Raw genomic sequence first — 19,346 nt, forward strand, 5'->3', positions numbered from 1 at the left:
AGTTTGACCCTTTTTTTTTTAACTTGAAACCCTTTTTCCTCTTCCAGCGCTGAGGAATACTTAAAAGAACTTCAACCAGTTCCAATGCACATGAAGCGTGAAAGTCAAGTTCCGAAATATTTGAATCTCATTTCGAAAGGTGGTGGTCCACAAGGGCTTGAACGACCTTTGGGACAATTGGTGCGATTAATGGCCAAGGCCCAAGTATTTGATTTTCAGTGCTTTTTGTTGATGGATGGTCTGGGAATTATAACAAATTGCGTTGTAACGAAGGGAATCGAACCAAACTCTGAAATTAGTAAAAAGTAAGTAAAATCTTCTCGTTGAATTCAAAAATATTGATCATTTTTCAAATTTTCCAGAGCAATTATCTTGGCAGTTCAATTATATCGAAATGCTTGCACATTATGTCCGCAAATTGGTCGGCATTCCATTTTGGGTAATTCCATTACGGCACTCTTTGATTGTTTGTTCCAGAGTTTACAAGTAAGTTTTTGTTCCCCTTTTTTTTTAATTTTTTCCAAATTGACTATTTTTGGGTGGTGGCGCGGTGCGACTCTTGCGTGTGATTATTATGACCATGTGGCGATGACACCTACATTAATGTGGCTTTTTTGTTTTTGTGTGTTGTTTTCACTCTCAGAAGACAGAATGGCGGGCGCATCCATTAGCACGCGTGTCGCTCCGTCTGATGATTGATTGACGGGCTATTTACCCGTTTGTAGGCGCAGGCAATTAGTTGAGTTGTGGTATTTATTGATGGTTTTGTTTCTTTGTGGTGTATTACTCGTGCTGCTGGAATTTCAATTTTTTTTTTTTTTTTTTCAAATAATACACACAACAAAATGAGATCGATGGATGGTTTGTTATTTTTATTAGAACGAGGTTGTGTTTTTTTTTGTTTTGTTTTTCTTATATAGTTTGACTTCCTGATTTTTCATATTACATTTCATAAAGCTATGTGATGAAAGAGTTTTTTTTGTAGGTACATATGTATGTATTTTTAGAATGAATCAATCGTTGGAAGAATATTTGCAATAATTAAGAATTTTTGATTTATTAGTGTAGTTTTTGGAATTTAATATATTGTGTATGTTGATCTAGAAAAAAATATGACGCAGTTAAAAAAAATTTGTTAAAATAAATAAATAAAATTTTGTTTGCAAACGTGTGTTCTTTCTTTGAAAAAAAAAATTAAGCTTGGAGAAACGGCTTCATTGACATCGTTTTGAGTCGAAAAGATACAAACTACTGATTTTTTTTTGTGGACAGTGGTCGAGATAAACAAAACTTGATAAACGTCCCCGAATAACTATTTTTGATTATGTAAATTTTTTTCGAAAATTTGTATTTTAAAATTTTCAAAATCTTTAAGTTAAGATTTGAAAAAAAAAAATACTATTTAAAAAATTTTCTTTAACTTTTTTTTTTAATGTAGGTACTATGATTTTCAGGTTAATATATTACTGAAAAAAGAACAGCAAAATACTATGGTATACATTAGTATGCTGCTGCTTCTGTTTTTGAAATATTAGATTTGTCCACACTCACGATCAGTCATTTTTAAGCATAAGTTTTGTAATTTTTATTCTGATACTTTTTCATATTTTAAAAGTTGTGCTGTATATAGCAAAAGAGAGCGCTCAAGAGAGAAAGAAAGATTTCCCCAATTTAACAATTAAGTCCGAAAAATTAAAAAAAAATATTTTTTGAGAAAAACTAAAAACTCTAACATTACTTACAGCATTACGTACATATTTATATCGTTATCTTCTTGTGTATTTCCTTGCATCTGGAAAAAATCATTTATTATCAATCTACATAAGAAAGGAAAAAAAGACGAGGTCCAAAACTATAGACCTATAGCAAAGCTGTCGGTTATTCCGAAACTCTTTGAGGCTATTATTTGTGAATCTTTGTCTTTCTTTGTTAAATCAGTCATTGTCCCAAATCAGCACGGATTTACAAAAGGCCGCTCTACCGTGACTTTTCTCATGGAATTTGCCGAAAATTGTATTGAGTCATTTAAAACTAAGAAACAGTTAGACTGCGTCTTTACAGACTTCAGCAAGGAGTTTGACAAACTCTCGCATAGAATTTTGTTAAGTAAGTTGAGAGCTCTTGGATTTAATGAAAACTTTGTTAAGTGGCTTCAATCTTATTTATTAAATAGATCATACTCGGTGCTTTTCAATGGTTGTCCATCAAAATACTTTTGTGTTAACTCTGGAATACCGCAAGGCAGCCATTTGGGCCCTATACTTTTTATAATATTCATAAATGACTTACCATCCGTCTTGAAACATTCGAATTGCCTTATTTATGCGGATGATGTTACAATCTTTAAAACTGACTCTAATGTTCGTGATTGTGAAATGTTGCAATGTGACCTTAACTCATTTTTCGATTGGTGTGTTCGTAATTGTTTGCTTCTTAATGTCAATAAATGCAATTTTATGAGTTTTACGAGAAAACTATCTAAAATTCCTTTCAATTATTTGTTAAATGGAGTTTCCTTGTCGAATGTAAGTCAAGTTTCTGTTCTTGGTGTCTTATTTGATCCTAAACTGGAGTTTATTGAACACATCAATTCCATAAGCAATAAAGCCAATTCGCTTGTCGGTTGGATTAAGAGAGAGTCACGTAAGTTTTCCGATCCTTTTATTGCAAAACACCTATTTGTAACTTTTGTTAGACCCATCCTAGAGTACGCTTGTCAGGTTTGGTCACCTCATTATGAGTGTCACATAGCGAGGCTAGAACGAGTTCAAAAAAGGTTTTTGCGGTTTGCCTTAAGAGGCTTAGGATGGGACAACCCTTACAACCTCCCCCCATACATAGACAGGCTCAAACTTATTGACATGCCTTGTCTTCAGAATAGAAGGTCTTATTTATGTTTTTCGTTCATTGTAAAATTAATTAATGGGAAAATATACTCTTTGCACCTTTTGTCTCGCATTAATTTTAATATTCCTCAACGCAATTTCAGAAATGTCCCCAATAGTATATTAATCTCAAACTATCGTACCAATTACGAACGTTTTTCTCCTTTAAATGTAATGTTCAGTTTATTTAATGTTTTCAATAATAGATTTCATAATTTATTTGACCAATCACTTAATTTATCTCCTAAATTTCAATCAAATTTTTACTCGATTTTGTAATTTATACCTAATTATAATGTTTTGTTAAAATTTGTAAATTAATGTAAATTGAAGCTAGTATTTAGCTGTACTAAATAAATAAAAAAAAAAAATTTAATCAAAATCGTTAGCACTGTTTTCGAGAAAAATGCAATAACTCAAAAATTTTCTATGGAAAGTTCACTGTTTAAAAGAATCTTAAAAATTACGCAAAATCATCTTTACAAAGATTCAAGTAAATCCATCCATCCGTTCAGGTCCTACCTCGATGTACAGATGGATGCACAGACGCACAGACCGAGGAACAGCATGACGAAAACCACTTTTTTGGTCTTGTCCATTATCGTATTGTTTGTTTTGATTAAAACCTCGAAATTTTTTTTAACACGAAACCTAAAGCTACTTGCCCTTCAAGCAAGTAAAAATTTAATATTTCGAAAACCCATCCATAAACATTTTCTTAGATTTAAATTTCGAGTTTTATGGGTTTAAATCTATACAAAAAGTATAACACCACTTCGTTTTCAAAATTTTTTGAATATTTTTGTAAACTAGTGCTAATATACCTACTATACACTTTCTTACTCTAACTAATATTATTAATACCCAAGAGTTTTGATATAGGGAAACGTTTTGAATGGGTTTATTTAAATGTCTTAAATAAAAAAAGCCGTTTTTAATAGAGTACAATGTTTTGGTTAATCTAGTACTATCATCTACTCATGCTCTTCTTCCCGAGTAGATACGACTTTTATTGAATTCGTTGAAAGTGCGTTCCATTGGAAATCGCTAGTAAACTACTAGTAGTTCTTTGCCACCTCCCAATGGAACAGGGCTAACATAAAAACTCGTTTCGCTCGCATTCTCCTCGCTTTTCCTACCTAAACTATTGATTTATGTTAAGACATAAATTTTGTATTAATTAAAATTTTAATCAATTTGCAGAAATGCTCTTTAACACTGCAACGTACCTACCTTTTTATTTTTGGATGTTGAAAGCTGCAAGAATTTTCTATATAACAAGACATTAAGTTATAAAATGTTAACCAACATAGAAAAATTGAAATTTACAAAAAACTGCCAAAAAAGTGATATTTTTCGTATGTTAGGTAAGCTATGTTAGGTCCATAGTTAATGTTCTTGTTTCTATTTTATTGGTTTCAAGATATGTCATAAAGTTTTTTTTGTTGTTTAATGTTTGATAAAAATCTGTTTTGACTTTATTTTTATTTTTACGCACTTTTAGTCAGTTTATTTGTTGTTGCTTTTGCTTTTGAGTTCGTGTTTACTTTAACGATAATGGATAGAAGGCTGACCTCACCGAGTTCAATACTCAACATATAGCACCGTTTACCATTATAATGCCGTCCGTCAAAAGCACTTGAATGTATCTAATTTATTGGTTTTGAGGCAGCCGCCTTACCACAAAAAAAGATTATGTTCTTCTTTTGTATAGGTACTTCTTACATAAACGTATGAATGTTGTTTTTATATTTTTTGTTTTATAAGTTGCTTTTCTCGATCATTAAATGATATGCGAACGGAGAACAATAACAATAAAACAATGATGGCCGCTCAACTCAGAGACAACATCAACATTAAATACTCGATTAAACGAGGTAATTGTGGCGCGCGGCGCATGATGGAAATGACATATAAGCATCCAATACTCCAATGCCACCATCCACTTCGACTTCGACTATGCTGTCAAAATCAAACAATGAAGTAGTTTATGGAGCGCTTTTAACCAATGCGCCACTTAACCGGGTGATCAATTCATCATCTCGCTCTCTGTGGCGTCCATCTGTGTATGATTGAGAGGAAAGAATGTATATTTTATTTGTACCTATGCAGAGTAAGCTGCAAAGTTAACAAGTGGCGCCACTTGGTTGACATTTATCCGAATTAATGGATTACATTGTTGTATGTAAGTTTGTTGATTTCAGCGGTGGTTTTATGTTTTTTTTTTGTTTTGGTCTTGACAGATAATGATGGTAATTTGGGTTCACCAAAAATTATAATAAAGATTGAATGAATTGAAACGTATGATAATAAATATTCTTGTCGACCAAGCTATAAGTATTAATCGTACTTTACAAATATAAGTACTTTGAATATCTATACTATACTGACTTCTACATTTTTAGTCCCAAATACGAGTATACTTACGAAGAATTTTGATGTGAGAAATTCGACAAAATTGCAAATTATGAAAATCATATGTACCAAATTTTAAAAAAAATCTGTATACCCATGAAATGGGAAACCGACGAAGTTACGAATACCAGAGTTACGGGCGACAGAGTTACGAGCGTAACTTGCGAGGAACGATATGGAATTATGGAAATACAAACAAGAGATTAACATTTTTCGCATTGGTCAGAACTAAATGAGTTAAGCGAAAATGGGTGTTATTTAATCTTGTTATTTAAGCTTGATTGGATAGGTATAGATATACATAAATGTTTGTTTTTGTGAGAAGATCGCAAAAACGTTGAAACAGAAAAAAAAACATAAGTATTCTTATGGAAGTTTGGGGGACATAATTGAAATTAACATCTTATTTGTCCAACTAATATTGCACCTACGTATTTTTTTTCTATTATTTAATATAATTATTCATAGCGTATTTTGTAATACCCACTAGGGTGCTTCTTATATGGTCGAATTTTTTTTTTTCGATTTTTTAATGGGACACCCCTGCATTATGTTCTACCATATAAGCATAGAATATAGTATTTTTTTCCGATTTTAATATTAAAATTTAGTAGTCGCTACCATTCACTAAAGATTTAAGTAAAAAAAAAAGATCAATTTCAAAAAAATTTTTTTGTTACAATACAAAATACGCTTAAGACCCGATTTTTCAATCTTCTAATAAACAATCAGTTAACTGTCTGACAAATAAAGATATTAGGCTCAAAAACAATCAGATAAAAACATTGAATTTTTCAATTTAGAAAAATCATTCAGTTAGCTATTCTACAGAATAACACAAAAAAAATGTAAAATTCAAAAATATTCAAAATTAAACGTCATTTTTATTCCACTGTATTTTTATCAAAATTTCTTTCAAAACAGCTAAAGATATAATATAAAGTACTAAATTCTGATTAAAAATTTTAAAATTTTCTGAGAAAAAAAACAACTTTGAATTGTGGTAGCGACCCCTACAACGTGTTTAAACTGGACCAAATTTTACCCAATTTATATTTAAGGCAGAAAGAACAAAATGAAAGGGTGTCCCATTAAAATTTCGAAAATTGATTTTTAAGAAGCACCCTAATACCCACTTTGTATATCTATACCTATCCTATCAAAATTTTACAAGATTAAATAAAACCCATTTCACTTAACTCATTTAGTTCTGACACATGAGAAAAATGTTAATCTCTTGTTTGTATTTCCATAATTTGATATCGTTCCTCGCAATTGTTGCCAACACAAAAATCACATGTCATAGCTTAACATAACTTTAGAATTCGTAACTCTAGTTTTTCGTAACTTCGGTTTCGCGTAACTTTGACGGCCTTAACTCTGTCGCGCGTAACTCTGTTATTCGTAACTCCGTTACCATTTCTTTTAAGTGATACATAAAGTTTTCGGACTCTACTTAAAATAAATAGGTAGGTAGGTATGCTGATTTTGAACAAAATCGTCTTGTTCGGCAATTTGTCGGAATCAGTTATGTATAAACAAAATGTTTATATTATAAATGCACATAATGTATATCAACATTTTTGATGTTTTCGAGATTTTTTAACTCAATAGTAAAGCAATTCCATTATAGCGGGTGCAAGATTTATATCCATTTAAAGTTTATTTGCAAACAAATACGAAAATATTTTGAATAAAGCCGCGTTTTATTGGTAACTCAGTACTTAGCTTAGTAAAATTTTACACGGGAAACAACAACAAAAGATTGCTAAGGATAAACAAAAGTTTTTTATTTGTTGGGTTATAGAGACATTTTTTTTCCTAAACTTATACATTTTTGGTCCTTCAACAATAAGGATAATTAGAAAATGAAAAAAAGTAATCAATTGTTGTTGTTTACAGCATAAAATGTTTACTCAGTAAAATACTGAGTACCAATAAAACACGGCTTGAACTATAACTTGAAAGAGTGAATTAAACCTGTTAATTTTCGATTTAGACTTATTTAAATTAAATAAGTAAATCGTCAATAGGAAGGGTTTAAAGTACGATCGCGGGTGCAGCAAAATCGACTCTACCTTCTTTAATCTTATCTTAGTACCTACAAAAACAAAAAATTTAATTAATTTTCAAACATTTTTGATTTTTTACTTACATAATGACTTTGAATCAATAATCTTAAAACATACTCGTAACAAAATAAATAAGAATACAAAATACATTAGGTTTAAAAATTTTAATAAACGCTCAAAATAAGGCAAACTTAAAAATAAGTATGGATATCCCCCAAACATGAAAAATTAAATATTTCAAAAACTAGAGCTGCTAGAAAGAATCCAATATTTTGAGCTTAGGGAACTTAGGGAACCCGAATCCATAAAATTTGATATAAATCATTCTGGAGAATTTTAAAAAGTTGAAAATTATTGGCCAGTGTATAATTAATCTCATCTTTATCTCATCTATATCCAAAAACTAAAAAAAATCTCCAGTTTTTTAACGTCAATATTTATCCGTCGCGCGTTGAAAAAAGTTCAAAAATGAAGTCACTTGATTTTTATACCTACAAGAACAACGATTTTCACCTGTTCTGCAATCTCTGTGAAAATGTTTAATTTGGATCGATGAAAGCGCCAGTGCCTACCAAAAGATTTGAAAATCTACCTTTGGTGCTAACACCGGCTGTGTGCACTATTTGGTAATCACAAGATAGCGGATCAACCAAAAAATTGGTTGTTGAAATCACAACTAAATTGACCCTTCATCCAATGTTGTCAATTTAATTAAGAAATAATTGTAATTCCATCACCAAATTGTGAAAATTGCAACACCTGTATAGTGAGTTTTACAATTTTGCGATCGAATTTACAACCATGTTGTAATTTTAACAATTCGGTGCCACAATTATTTCTTGATTAAATTGACAACATTGGTTGTCTGTCGGGTCAATTTCGTTGTGATTTCTACAACCGATTTTTTTTGGGTGTGTGTCGCAACACACCTGTATCAGTTTTCCTACATCCCTTACTTTGACTTTGAGGCGTAATAAAAAAAAATTATCCCCGAAACGTCGCTAGTTAATTGCAAATTTGTTTTACAAATTTTTTGAGCTATTGAATTTTCCACTAAAGTAAGTCTGAAGTTAGCAGACTAATTCTAAAATGATTAAAATCTACCCTTTCGAACCCAAGCTATGAAAATCAATATTAAATAAAATGCACGACTGGGTCGCACGTACTTGCTCTTGTGGTTCAAAGTATCGATATCTTAAATATCTATCAAAAATTTATGATTTTGTTAAGTTTCGAGAGAAAAATTATTCAAAAAAAAAAATATATTTAAAAAATTAAATTGTAGGTATATTTTTTTTTCAAAAACTTAAATATTTTTTTTTACATATGTATCGTCGGTCTCATAAGAAAACCTCGTAACTCCACTTTTTTTAAAAATTACTTTTGAATGCCATTCTTTAGAAAATATGTCAGCGGAGCAACCCAGATAATTTGGGGTCGTTCCGAAAACTCAAAATAGACTTAAATTCAAATTTTACACAGCGCGTTTCTTCCCAAATATTCTGTTGTTTGTTTACTCTTTCGTCTCTCCTGTAAAATTTTAATTTTGGGAGTTACGAGGTTTTCTCATGAGACCGACGATATTACACTTCAAAATTAAAAGTAATACCTGTCTGTAAATTTTGAAAACAATGCTTTGACGAAATAAACGAACCTTAAAAATATGTCAATTTTTGCAAAAAACGGAAATGCCATATTTTCGTTCTCCGCATTTTTCTAGAAAAACTAAAAACGCAATTTTGTTAGAATCAATAAGACTATTACGTTCACCAAATTTAACCAAAATCGTTAGAGCCGTTTTCGAGAAAATTGCAATACCTCGAACACGTTATATGGGAGATATGCGTTAAAAAGAAGGTATTAACCCTTTCGGACCCAGCGTTACTCTCATGTAACATTTTTTTAAAAATTTGTAAAAAATATTAAATTAAACAATTTTTTAGGTTACGATGGTTTAATTGAAAGATAATAATGCCTAGTTATTGGATAATTACAAAAAGTTAGTCAAATATCATAACTTTAATTTTTTTTTATCGAGAAAGGGACTGAAATTCACATATTTTTTTTTTTTTTGCAAAAAAAAATTTTTTATGTATGGTCATAATTTTGAAAAAAAGATATAAAAAATATTAATGCAGAAAGTGTTTTGTTTTTTTGCTAAGAAGAAGTAGCATACATTATAGTTTCATAAAAAGTTATTTTCTCAGTTCTCCGACTTTTTTTGGTGGTCATAGGCAGTGCATGTTACTTACATGGAACATGAGAAAAACACATTAGTTTTGATATTTATTATTTTGGAAAACAACTTTTTGATATTCATATTTCTTAGTTGTGATGTTTTTGACCCGATAATACCGAAAAAACATTTTTTAATATTGATTTTCATAGCTTGGGTTCGAAAGGGTTAAAAAAATAAAAAAAACCGGTCTAGGAAATTACGTAAAAATCATCTGTACCTACCAAGTTTCAAGCAAATACATCCATCCGTTTAGGCCCTAGCTCGATGTACAGCCGGACGCACAGACGCACAGACGCACAGACGCACGGACGCACAGACCGACGGACGGCATGACGAAAACCACGAAGTCGGAGAACTGAGATAATAAATTTTTATGAAACTATAATGTATGCTACTTCTTCTAAGCAAAAAAACAAAATACTTTCTGCATTAACATTTTTTATATCTTTTTTTCAAAATTGTGACCATATATAAAAAATTTTTTTTTTGCAAAAAAAAAAAATGTCAATTTCAGTCCCTTTCTCGATAAAAAAAAATTAAAGGTATGATATTTGACTAACTTTTTGTAATAATCTAGTAACTAGGCAACTAGGCATTATTATCTTTCAACTAAGCCATCGTAACCTAAAAAATTGTTTAATTTAATATTTTTTACGAATTTTTAAAAAAATGTTACATGAGAGTAACGCTGGGTCCGAAAGGGTTAAATACTTTTAAACTTCACAGACTTCGATTTTATAGCTTCAACATTTTTTTTGTTTTTAAAAATCGATTAAATAAGACTGAAGTTAGCGGAAGAAAATAAAAAAAAAAATAGCTAAGAATTTTGTTGATGTCCAAATTTGAAGCTAATTAATAGTGATTTGTTCAAAAATCAATTTTGTAGCTCCCATAAGTGATTTAATATTTCAATTTTAAGTTTAAAAAGTAATTTCAGTTTTTTCAGGCCACAGTTAAAAAAATTCGAAAAAATCACTTGCTTTAATTAGCTACAATTTCTGAGATAATTCTTTTTTTTTTATTCCTCCTAAAAGTTTCCACCAAAGAAAAAGGTTTTCCTGGTTATAAAATTAAACCATCGCGTGAAATTAATTATTTCCATGTGAAATAAATTCTTTAAGAACTAGTTAGGTATAATTCATGTTAACATTGATCAGATAAAAAGCCAAGGAAAACTCACTTAATTTAGAATTACCAATGGTTTCACCTACTTTGTTCTGTACCACAACTCAGCATCATAACTTTCGTTTCAAAAATAAATTCTTGTGTCCGAGTTCTAAATTCTGCCATAAATAAATTAGCCCCCTGAGTACTGAGTACCTATATCAGCTATCTGCTGGCCTATACCTAGATAGATAACAATTGTATAAGCTAAAAGGTCATCGCCTCTTAATCATCTTTAACGTCTCTGGGACCTGGAGACCGAAAGTGCAAGTGCAAAAGCGCTGTACTTCTTTTTTTTTTTTTTTTTATGTTTCGTCCCTTAAATATTCATGTCATTATTGATTTTCCATCAAGAAAAACCCCAAAACGAATAGAAAAAAAAAAAGAAAAATCCAAAACAGTCACTGAAAATTCAATAAACCATTTTCTACGTGAGATTTCCCCATCGCCATCACCTTCAAAAACAAGCCCGTTTACTACTCCATTTCAAAATATAATATTGTGTCTCTTCTTACGAATTTTTTTGTTGCTGTTTTTGTTTCATTTTTTTCGTATCCCCAGTTACCGGAGGAGAAATCTCCCCAGCATCCCGTTGAGCTATCAACTGAATTAATGCTCGCTTGCACTGTGGCGCTATCTCCATCTTATACCAAGAAACACTCACACCCCAAAGTACTGGAACGCCTACCGGATCTTATAAGGTGAGTTTGTTTTGTATTTTTGTTGTTTCTATTGTTATAAAGAATCTTCACTTTATATCTACCTTTTTGTGAATGTTTTCTTTCTCTTTCATTCGAATTTGAATTATTTCCCCTATTTTCGAAATTCGAACTTCGAATAAATGTACATCAATAGTGCGAGAAAAAGAGAAGACAATATAATCAGAAGAGAGTGTATTTGTGTGTGTAATTTGTGAAGATTTTAGGGGCGTGACTGTTGCCACCTTATATACCCTTACCTTGCTTATTTACCACAAATGAAAGAGACAGCTATATTCGACTCTTAAATACATGCCACAAAACTTACATCGAAAGTCTTTAAAATTCACTTTAATTTTGATTTTTTTCTTTTCTCTTTTTTTTTTTCATTTTTTTTTTTTGATTTTCTGTTGTTCTTGTGTCCTGTTTCATTGTTTCTTTTATTTTTGTTCAGTAACACAGGAAAATATTTTTATTTTTCGGTCTGTCAACATTTTGCCACCACTGCCATATCCTTTCTGTTGTTGGTTGTTGCTACTACTGCACCAAACCCTACGAGTTACGTTACGACCGGATAAGGCCCCTTCTTTAACCATCACCCGTTTCGATGTTTCTGTATTTAAGGTTCCACCCGAATAATATTTTTTGTAGAGTTTGGGGTTGAAGTTAAGGGTTGGGGGTAGGTATAGCCATTGAAAGGAACAGAATTAAATTTCACTTTTTCATTTTCATGTCGTTGTCGTTGGTCCTGCGTATCCTTTTGTTGGCGTGCGTGGATCTTTAATTTTGTAGCGTTCGGTAGTTGAAAAAACGTTTTTTTTTTTTATTCAGCTCTTTCATTGATTCATATTGACAATGATTTAATAAGAAGTAGGAGAGATGAACTTTTGGTATGATTTCGAAGCAAAGGTAGGTTGGTAGAAGGAGACACATTTGTATTCGAAAAATACAAAATTGAATTTTGTCTTTGCCTTCGATGTTTTCGTTGTCGTCGTTGTTTTTCTCGTCCTTGATGTTTTTGTATCAGAAAATTATCTTTTTTTTTGCTTTTCAAATTTTTTACAACAAAAGTTTTTGGAGAATTTAATTTTTTGGTGTGAGGGAATTTCGTTTTGGGAATAATTTTGTCGTCGTTTCGTTATGGTACAACAGATATCTACGATTTTGTTCCTTTTTTCTATATTGGTGGGTATAGATGTGTACAGACAGTGTACCTATACCTAGTTTAATTTTAAGGACGACCTAATTGCAAAAAGATATCTTTGTCTACTCATTTAAGTTTTGTTTTTGTTTAACGTAGAATACCTAATATCAATGGAGACTCCCTTTTGTCGAAGAAGAAAACAAATCGAGGAGGTTAGGTTATAGGTCTTTGATTTATAATTTAGTTTGCACCAATTTACATCAAGCTTTTAATTTTTAGACTTTTTGTTCGTTGTTTTTGGTTAACTTTTTCAATTTTCGATACCTATGTTTCTCAATTCATTCAATTAATTTTTTTTTTTGCTGTCTATCTTTCTACCAATTAGAAATTGTTGGGATAATTTTTTTGAAGGTTAATCATTTTTATACCTACATTATTGGTAAAATATGTTTACTTGACTTTACTTCCCATATTTTTGTCAGCAAAAAGTTTTTTTTTTAACTTAGTTTGCACTTTTTTGGTTGTTCTTGATTGTTTTGCACACATTTATTTAGAAATTTTTCCTGAAAAATTTACATTTCGCAATAAAAAAATTCCAGTTATTATTTTGCTATTTTTTAATTTCGAATTTTTCTGTATTGGGCATAGCCGTATTTAGGGGGTAGGGTTATGGGGTTTAACCCCCCCCAGAAACTTTTTTCAGAAAATCAAAAGATAGTATAGACAAATACAAGTCTAATATGTGCAGCACTAAATGGTTTGTTTGTGTATTTAAGGAATTTAATTACCTGTCTGAAAATATTCGTTAAAGTCTCTTCCAATTTTGTATACCTACTCAAAGAAGCTGTCGATGAAGTTTTTTTTTTTACAACGTTTGGTAAGGGATTTTTCAAAAAACTAGTTATTACCTCTTTGATCATTTCCTTAAGATCCATACAAACAACTTAGGAAGTTCTTTTAAGAACCCCTTAAATGGGCCAAAATACTATTTAGTGCCTAAAAAGTTTTCCCTTTGGACAGTGAATTTTGAAAAAAATAAATTTAAATTTTTATCAATATACATTATACATATTTTCATATATTTTATTTGACGTAGAATGGTTAACGGTTAAACTTTAATCTATTATAAAATAGCATTTGCCCCGATATGTTTGGAATGATATTTGTATATTTATGACAGTTTAAACAGAAAGTGATCAAACCAAACAACTGCCTTACTTTACTGTAAATTTCAGTTTCAATTGGATATAGGAACAACGTAAGTTTCCTATGAAGTTAAATCACAGAAAAATTAATTTAAATTAAATATTCTTAATAGTTTATAACCCAAAATCAGCTTTAAAACTTTAAATACCACTGCGTTACCAAGATAAACCACAATGTTACCGTGATTTGTAAACAATTCGATCCAAATTTGGGTTTCAAACTTGTAAAAGTAAATAATGTTAATTTTATAACTCAATATAGTTTCTCTAACAATTTGTACTTTTTCTTCAAGAAAAATGAAATTCAAAAAAAGGGACATTTTTTAGGCATTAAATTGTATTTTGGCCCAAATAATACAAGTATTTCTACAAGGTTATGGTGCAGAGACTAAACTATACTTTTTCAAAGGTTTGCTGAACTCGAATCCGAAGACAGAAATATTCGATCACATCTCGTTTTTGAAATTTTACCGTTAAATCTGCTTAACTCTTTCCGACACCTTTTCTATTGTCGGAGATATTTTCAGTTGATTGTTTCCCACTTTTGTTCTATGTAAAGCTTAAATCTAGTATATAAACGAAAATAAATATATCATTTTATTCAGAGAGTGTTACATATTTTTAGCTTTCTATTATCAAATTGTTTCAAAATAGAAAATTAAAAAAATTATAGTTTAAAGTTTAATTTCAATGTAAAGTACTTAGTTTTTTATATATAAAACTGTACGAACTAATTTTTTCTATAAAGCCTAAGAATGGTTCAAATTTATTTCTTCAAAAAAATTTTCTTTATATCAAACAACTTATCACTCTTTGTACCAATTAAAACTAGAGATGCCGCCGGTTCATTTTTAAATTCTTCTACGGTAAGCAGAGCTATTTTAAACTTTTAACTACGAATTTCTCTCCTAATAAATACTTAAGGAGGATATTGGCAAGTTATTTTCGCTTCGACTAATTTCTAATGATCATTTGTTTTAGCGGAAATTATTAGAGTCATCACTTAAGTAAAATTTTTATCAAGCACAAGTCTGAGATGAGTTTTCTGAGTGTTTGCTCACGCATTTACTTCAAAATTTCCTCAGTTGGTATTTATAAGCTAAAATTAAAGAAACCCTTAAGTTTTCTTAATGTAACGAGTAGCTTAAGTGGGCCAAACGCAAGAGCAAATGTTCACTTGAGTCAAATTTTTACTTGAGTGAAGACTCTGAATTCCGCTCTAAGAATCGACTGCAGTTACATATACATAGTTGATAAAAAAGTTTTGTGATTCCTAAAAAAAAATTTGTTCAGTCTGAGGTAACCCCCCCCCCCCCTTCCCCCGAAATGAAATCCTAGCTACGGCTATGGTATTGGGCCTATGCTAGCATAACAATATTTTGCTCTTTAATATTTTGAAATTTAAATACCTAAGTCTTTGCAAATAATTATTGTTGCGATATTTGGAAAGTACCTGAGAGTTAGCGACATAGGCCCTTAATTCGATTGTCATTTCTCTATCGATAGACGACTTTTCGATAGAGTCGATCATCGAAAATAAAATTTGGTATTGTGAATCTCTATTGTGAACGATATTCTTTTGTTTTATCTTGTTCAAATGTCTATGTAATGTATGTATGTTACAAGAAATTTTTTCTATAACTTTTGTATCAGTTTAAATCAAGGAAACTGTATTGTTTTTACTTTGCTATATGTTAAATTTCTAATGAACAAACAATAAATCAAAGCTTATTAAACTGAAGGTTTTTGTTTTCGGGTTTAAAAGGCTTCTTTTTTTTTTTTATTAACCAGTAGAAAACCACTGAATAACCAATAGATACCATAAGTAATACACAATCAACAAATGTACAAGGCTGGAAAATAGATTATCTAATGCAGTCTTTGTCAATATTTAAAACCACATTAATATGAGTTTTCTTTTACTTTGAAAAATTTAACCAAAAAACTAAAACCACTTTGGTTAAGGTTCATTAAGCAAAATTTTCATTTCAATAAGAAAAAATAAGAAATTGCAAAATTGAAAAAGCCAATAAGTTATATGATTGCATCACTAAGGTAAGTAATTATAGTGGGTATGAAAATCTTACCAATGCATTAGGCTAGTTTTTACTTGCGATATAGGTACTATATATCAAGTTATGCATTCGTACAAAAAAAAAAAGTTGAGATAACATTTTTCCATGACATTACGATGGTAGACAATGCCAAAAAAGTGGGTCCCGGAAGTCCGTCTGTCTGTCTGTCTGTCAGTCTGTCAGTCTGTCTGTCTGTCTGTCTGTATAAGGAGCTACAGCCTAAACGGATGGACCGATTAATGTCAAACTTGGTATGTAGCGTTATTTGGCGACTCTCCAGAGGGGTTTTTGGAATTAATTTTTTTGGACCAAAAATAACGGTACTTGTCATATACCGATTTTAGTAAAATTGAAATATCTCGAAAACGGCTCCAACGATTTTGTTTAAAAAATTCAAATGTTAGTTTTAAGCTAAGGTCTATCTTTCAATGAAAAAATTTTTTTTTGAGAATCATTATTAACGGTACCTGCCATAGAACCGTTTTTTTCAAATCCGATTATCTCCGAAACCTCTTATTCGATTTCAACGAAACTTTTTGTTAAGAAGCATTTATATAATTTAAATATAAGCCAAAAATAAAATTTTGAAAAAAATAAGTTTTGGATTTTTAAAAAAATTTTGAAAATTTTTTTTTGAAAAATCAAATTTTCGAAAACGGGACATTGAATTTTTTTGAAATTTTGTATTTAGATGTTGATCAGTGATTTCTACATAATGGCATACCAGTTGTATTTTAAAACTTTTTTTCCAAAAAATTATTTATAAAAAATTAGTTTTTTAAAAAACGGCTCTAACGATTTTGAAAATTTTTTTTCTAAAAATGCATCTTAATATATCAATCAAAACTGCATACTTGTTTTGGGGGGCAATTTGATTTCAGATTTTATATTATTTTTTTAAAAAACGAATTTAATTTTTTTTTTTATTTTTTTTTCTGTACCCATATAGTAGGTACCTACATTTTCTAAATTTCTATATCAAAAGTCTTAAAAATTTAAGCAACTTGAACTCTAAGAGCAAGTTCGTGCGACCCAGTCGTGCATTTTATTTTTTTTGTATATATGTGTATCTAGCTTTCTTTTTATGATGTGTAATATACCAAGATATGCCTGCCTATGATATATGAAGCCTAGCAAAGTATTATAGGATTAACCCTTTGAGAAACTGATTATGTGGTATTTTGTGATAAACTTAATCATGACTAATGGTATAAAAACCAAAAACCCAGAAAGTTATCTTCTAAGAAAAAGTTAAACAACTACATAATAATTATAAAGAATTATTTAAGAAATTGCACCAATTCCAAAATATTGTTAAAAATTTAGAATTTTCTTAACACAATTTAAATTTGTTTACAACTTTTACGAAAAATCAGAACTGCTAGTTTTTTGTATGAATGTTTAAATAAAACATTTTTTGAAAAGTATTAATATCTTTCTGTTTCCAATAAATTTTAATGTTACCAAAATTTTTAGGAAAACAAAAAAACAAAATATTGTTTTCTAAGGCTTAATATAAATGACCATAAGTACCAGCTTCTTTTTAATGGATAGTTTCGTATAGACATATAACATACCGAATGTGTCATTTGAATACATCTCATAATGGCTCATTGTTGATATGCTCCACGTCTCTACGAGTATAGTTTTTTCTAATTTATTATTATAAAAAAAAAATAAAACAAAATAGCCGAAATACTTTTAGATAACATTGCCTAATGCAAGAAACAAAAGAGCATTGTTCCCCAAAAATCTATAGTGATGAAGATGATTATTTAAAAGTACCTAACGTTTTTTTTTTATAAAATCATATACAGTGCGTCCCACAGTCACCGCCCCAAATGAAAACCATGAATTCCTGAGGTTATTTTAAGTCGAAAAACTTAAGAGGTAATTTTCTCGTTTTCGTCCCGTTTTCGAGTTACCACGGTTTTTATGATTTTTGCTCTCTTGTCCTTTAACTGGCCTTATCTTTGCCAAACTACGTTTTATTCGAATAATACAGTCAAATAAGGAGAAAAAAGGGGTAAATCTCGGAATGCATGTTAGTAGAATTTTTTTTTGCTCAATATCTTCCTTTTGCCATTCTATAACATATCTCAAAAGTCTAGAAAAATCTCATGTTCGCTTGTCGCGATTTCAAGGTCAAATCGCGAAATGGAGATTTTCAAAATTAGCAAAAATAGGCTATGGTATTATATACACATATGATACATGATTTCAAGGTATTTTTTAATGTTGATTCCAAAAAATTTTAAATCAAGACAATCTGACGTCTCTGGAAAAAGTTATACCTGTTTTTCATCTGTCAACTCATATTATTATAACAGTTGCAAACTTACTGCCGAAAAACCCTTAAAAGTTATGGTAGCTGAACCAAATTTTGCATGAAGATTTTAGAATCCATCATTATTAAAAATCAAAACAATCCATTACAAAAAATATATAACCTACGAAATAATGGTATTTTTTGATGGAGGGGCTAATTTTAGGATATGCACTAAAGAAGATTCTTGTTCATCTTAGGAATAAGTGCGAATAGGCTAATTTATTCATTTTAATCTTTGTTTGGATATTCTTTAACTACCCGCAAAAATCTAAAAAAATCTCATGTCCGCAAGTCCTAATTTTCTTGGTTTGAAAATAAGGTGCAGATTTTAAAAAATTAATAAGAAAAGTTTAAATTTTTATATGTATACCAACATAAGCGACATGATATAAAGGTATTTTTTAACACTTATTCCAACAAAACTCACAAACAAGTCAACCTGACCATCCCTAAAAAGTAATGCACCTTATTCATGTTGATCTGACACAAATACCTATCTGAAGTGTAGTTTTTCAATTTTTTAAAATCTGCACCTTATCTTCAAACCAAGAAAATTAGAACTTGCGGACATGAGATTTTTTTAGATTTTTGCGGGTAGTTAAAGAATATCCAAACAAAGATTAAAATGAAAAAATTAGCCTATTCGCACTTATTCCTAAGATGAACAAGAATCTTCTTTAGTGCATATCCTATAATTAGCCCCTCCATCAAAAAATACCATTATTTCGTAGGTTATATATTTTTTGTAATGGATTGTTTTGATTTTTAATAATGATGGATTCTAAAATCTTCATGCAAAATTTGGTTCAGCTACCATAACTTTTAAGGGTTTTTCGGCAGTAAGTTTGCAACTGTTATAATAATATGAGTTGACAGATGAAAAACAGGTATAACTTTTTTCAGAGACGTCAGATTGCCTTGATTTTAGATTTTTTGGAATCAGCATTAAAAAATACCTTGAAATCATGTATCATATGTGTATATAATACCATAGCCTATTTTTGCTAATTTTGAAAATCTCCATTTCGCGATTTGACCTTGAAATCGCGACAAGCGGACATGAGATTTTTCTAGACTTTTGAGATATGTTATAGAATGGCAAAAGGAAGATATTGAGCAA

General features: G+C 30.2%; 1 protein-coding gene across 1 annotated transcript in view; it reads left to right on the top strand.

Annotated features, from left to right (window-relative positions):
• LOC129910143 (S phase cyclin A-associated protein in the endoplasmic reticulum) overlaps positions 1 to 19,346 on the top strand; it is a 108,520-nt gene that overhangs the window by 12,874 nt on the left and 76,300 nt on the right. The window contains exons 4-6 of the mRNA XM_055991229.1: positions 48 to 305; positions 363 to 486; positions 11,337 to 11,476. Coding sequence (XP_055847204.1) covers positions 48 to 305; positions 363 to 486; positions 11,337 to 11,476 — 522 coding nt within the window. The remainder of the gene's footprint in view (positions 1 to 47; positions 306 to 362; positions 487 to 11,336; positions 11,477 to 19,346) is intronic.

The sequence above is a fragment of the Episyrphus balteatus genome, chromosome 1 (genome assembly GCF_945859705.1).
Source record: "Episyrphus balteatus chromosome 1, idEpiBalt1.1, whole genome shotgun sequence".
NCBI lineage: Eukaryota > Metazoa > Arthropoda > Insecta > Diptera > Syrphidae > Episyrphus > Episyrphus balteatus.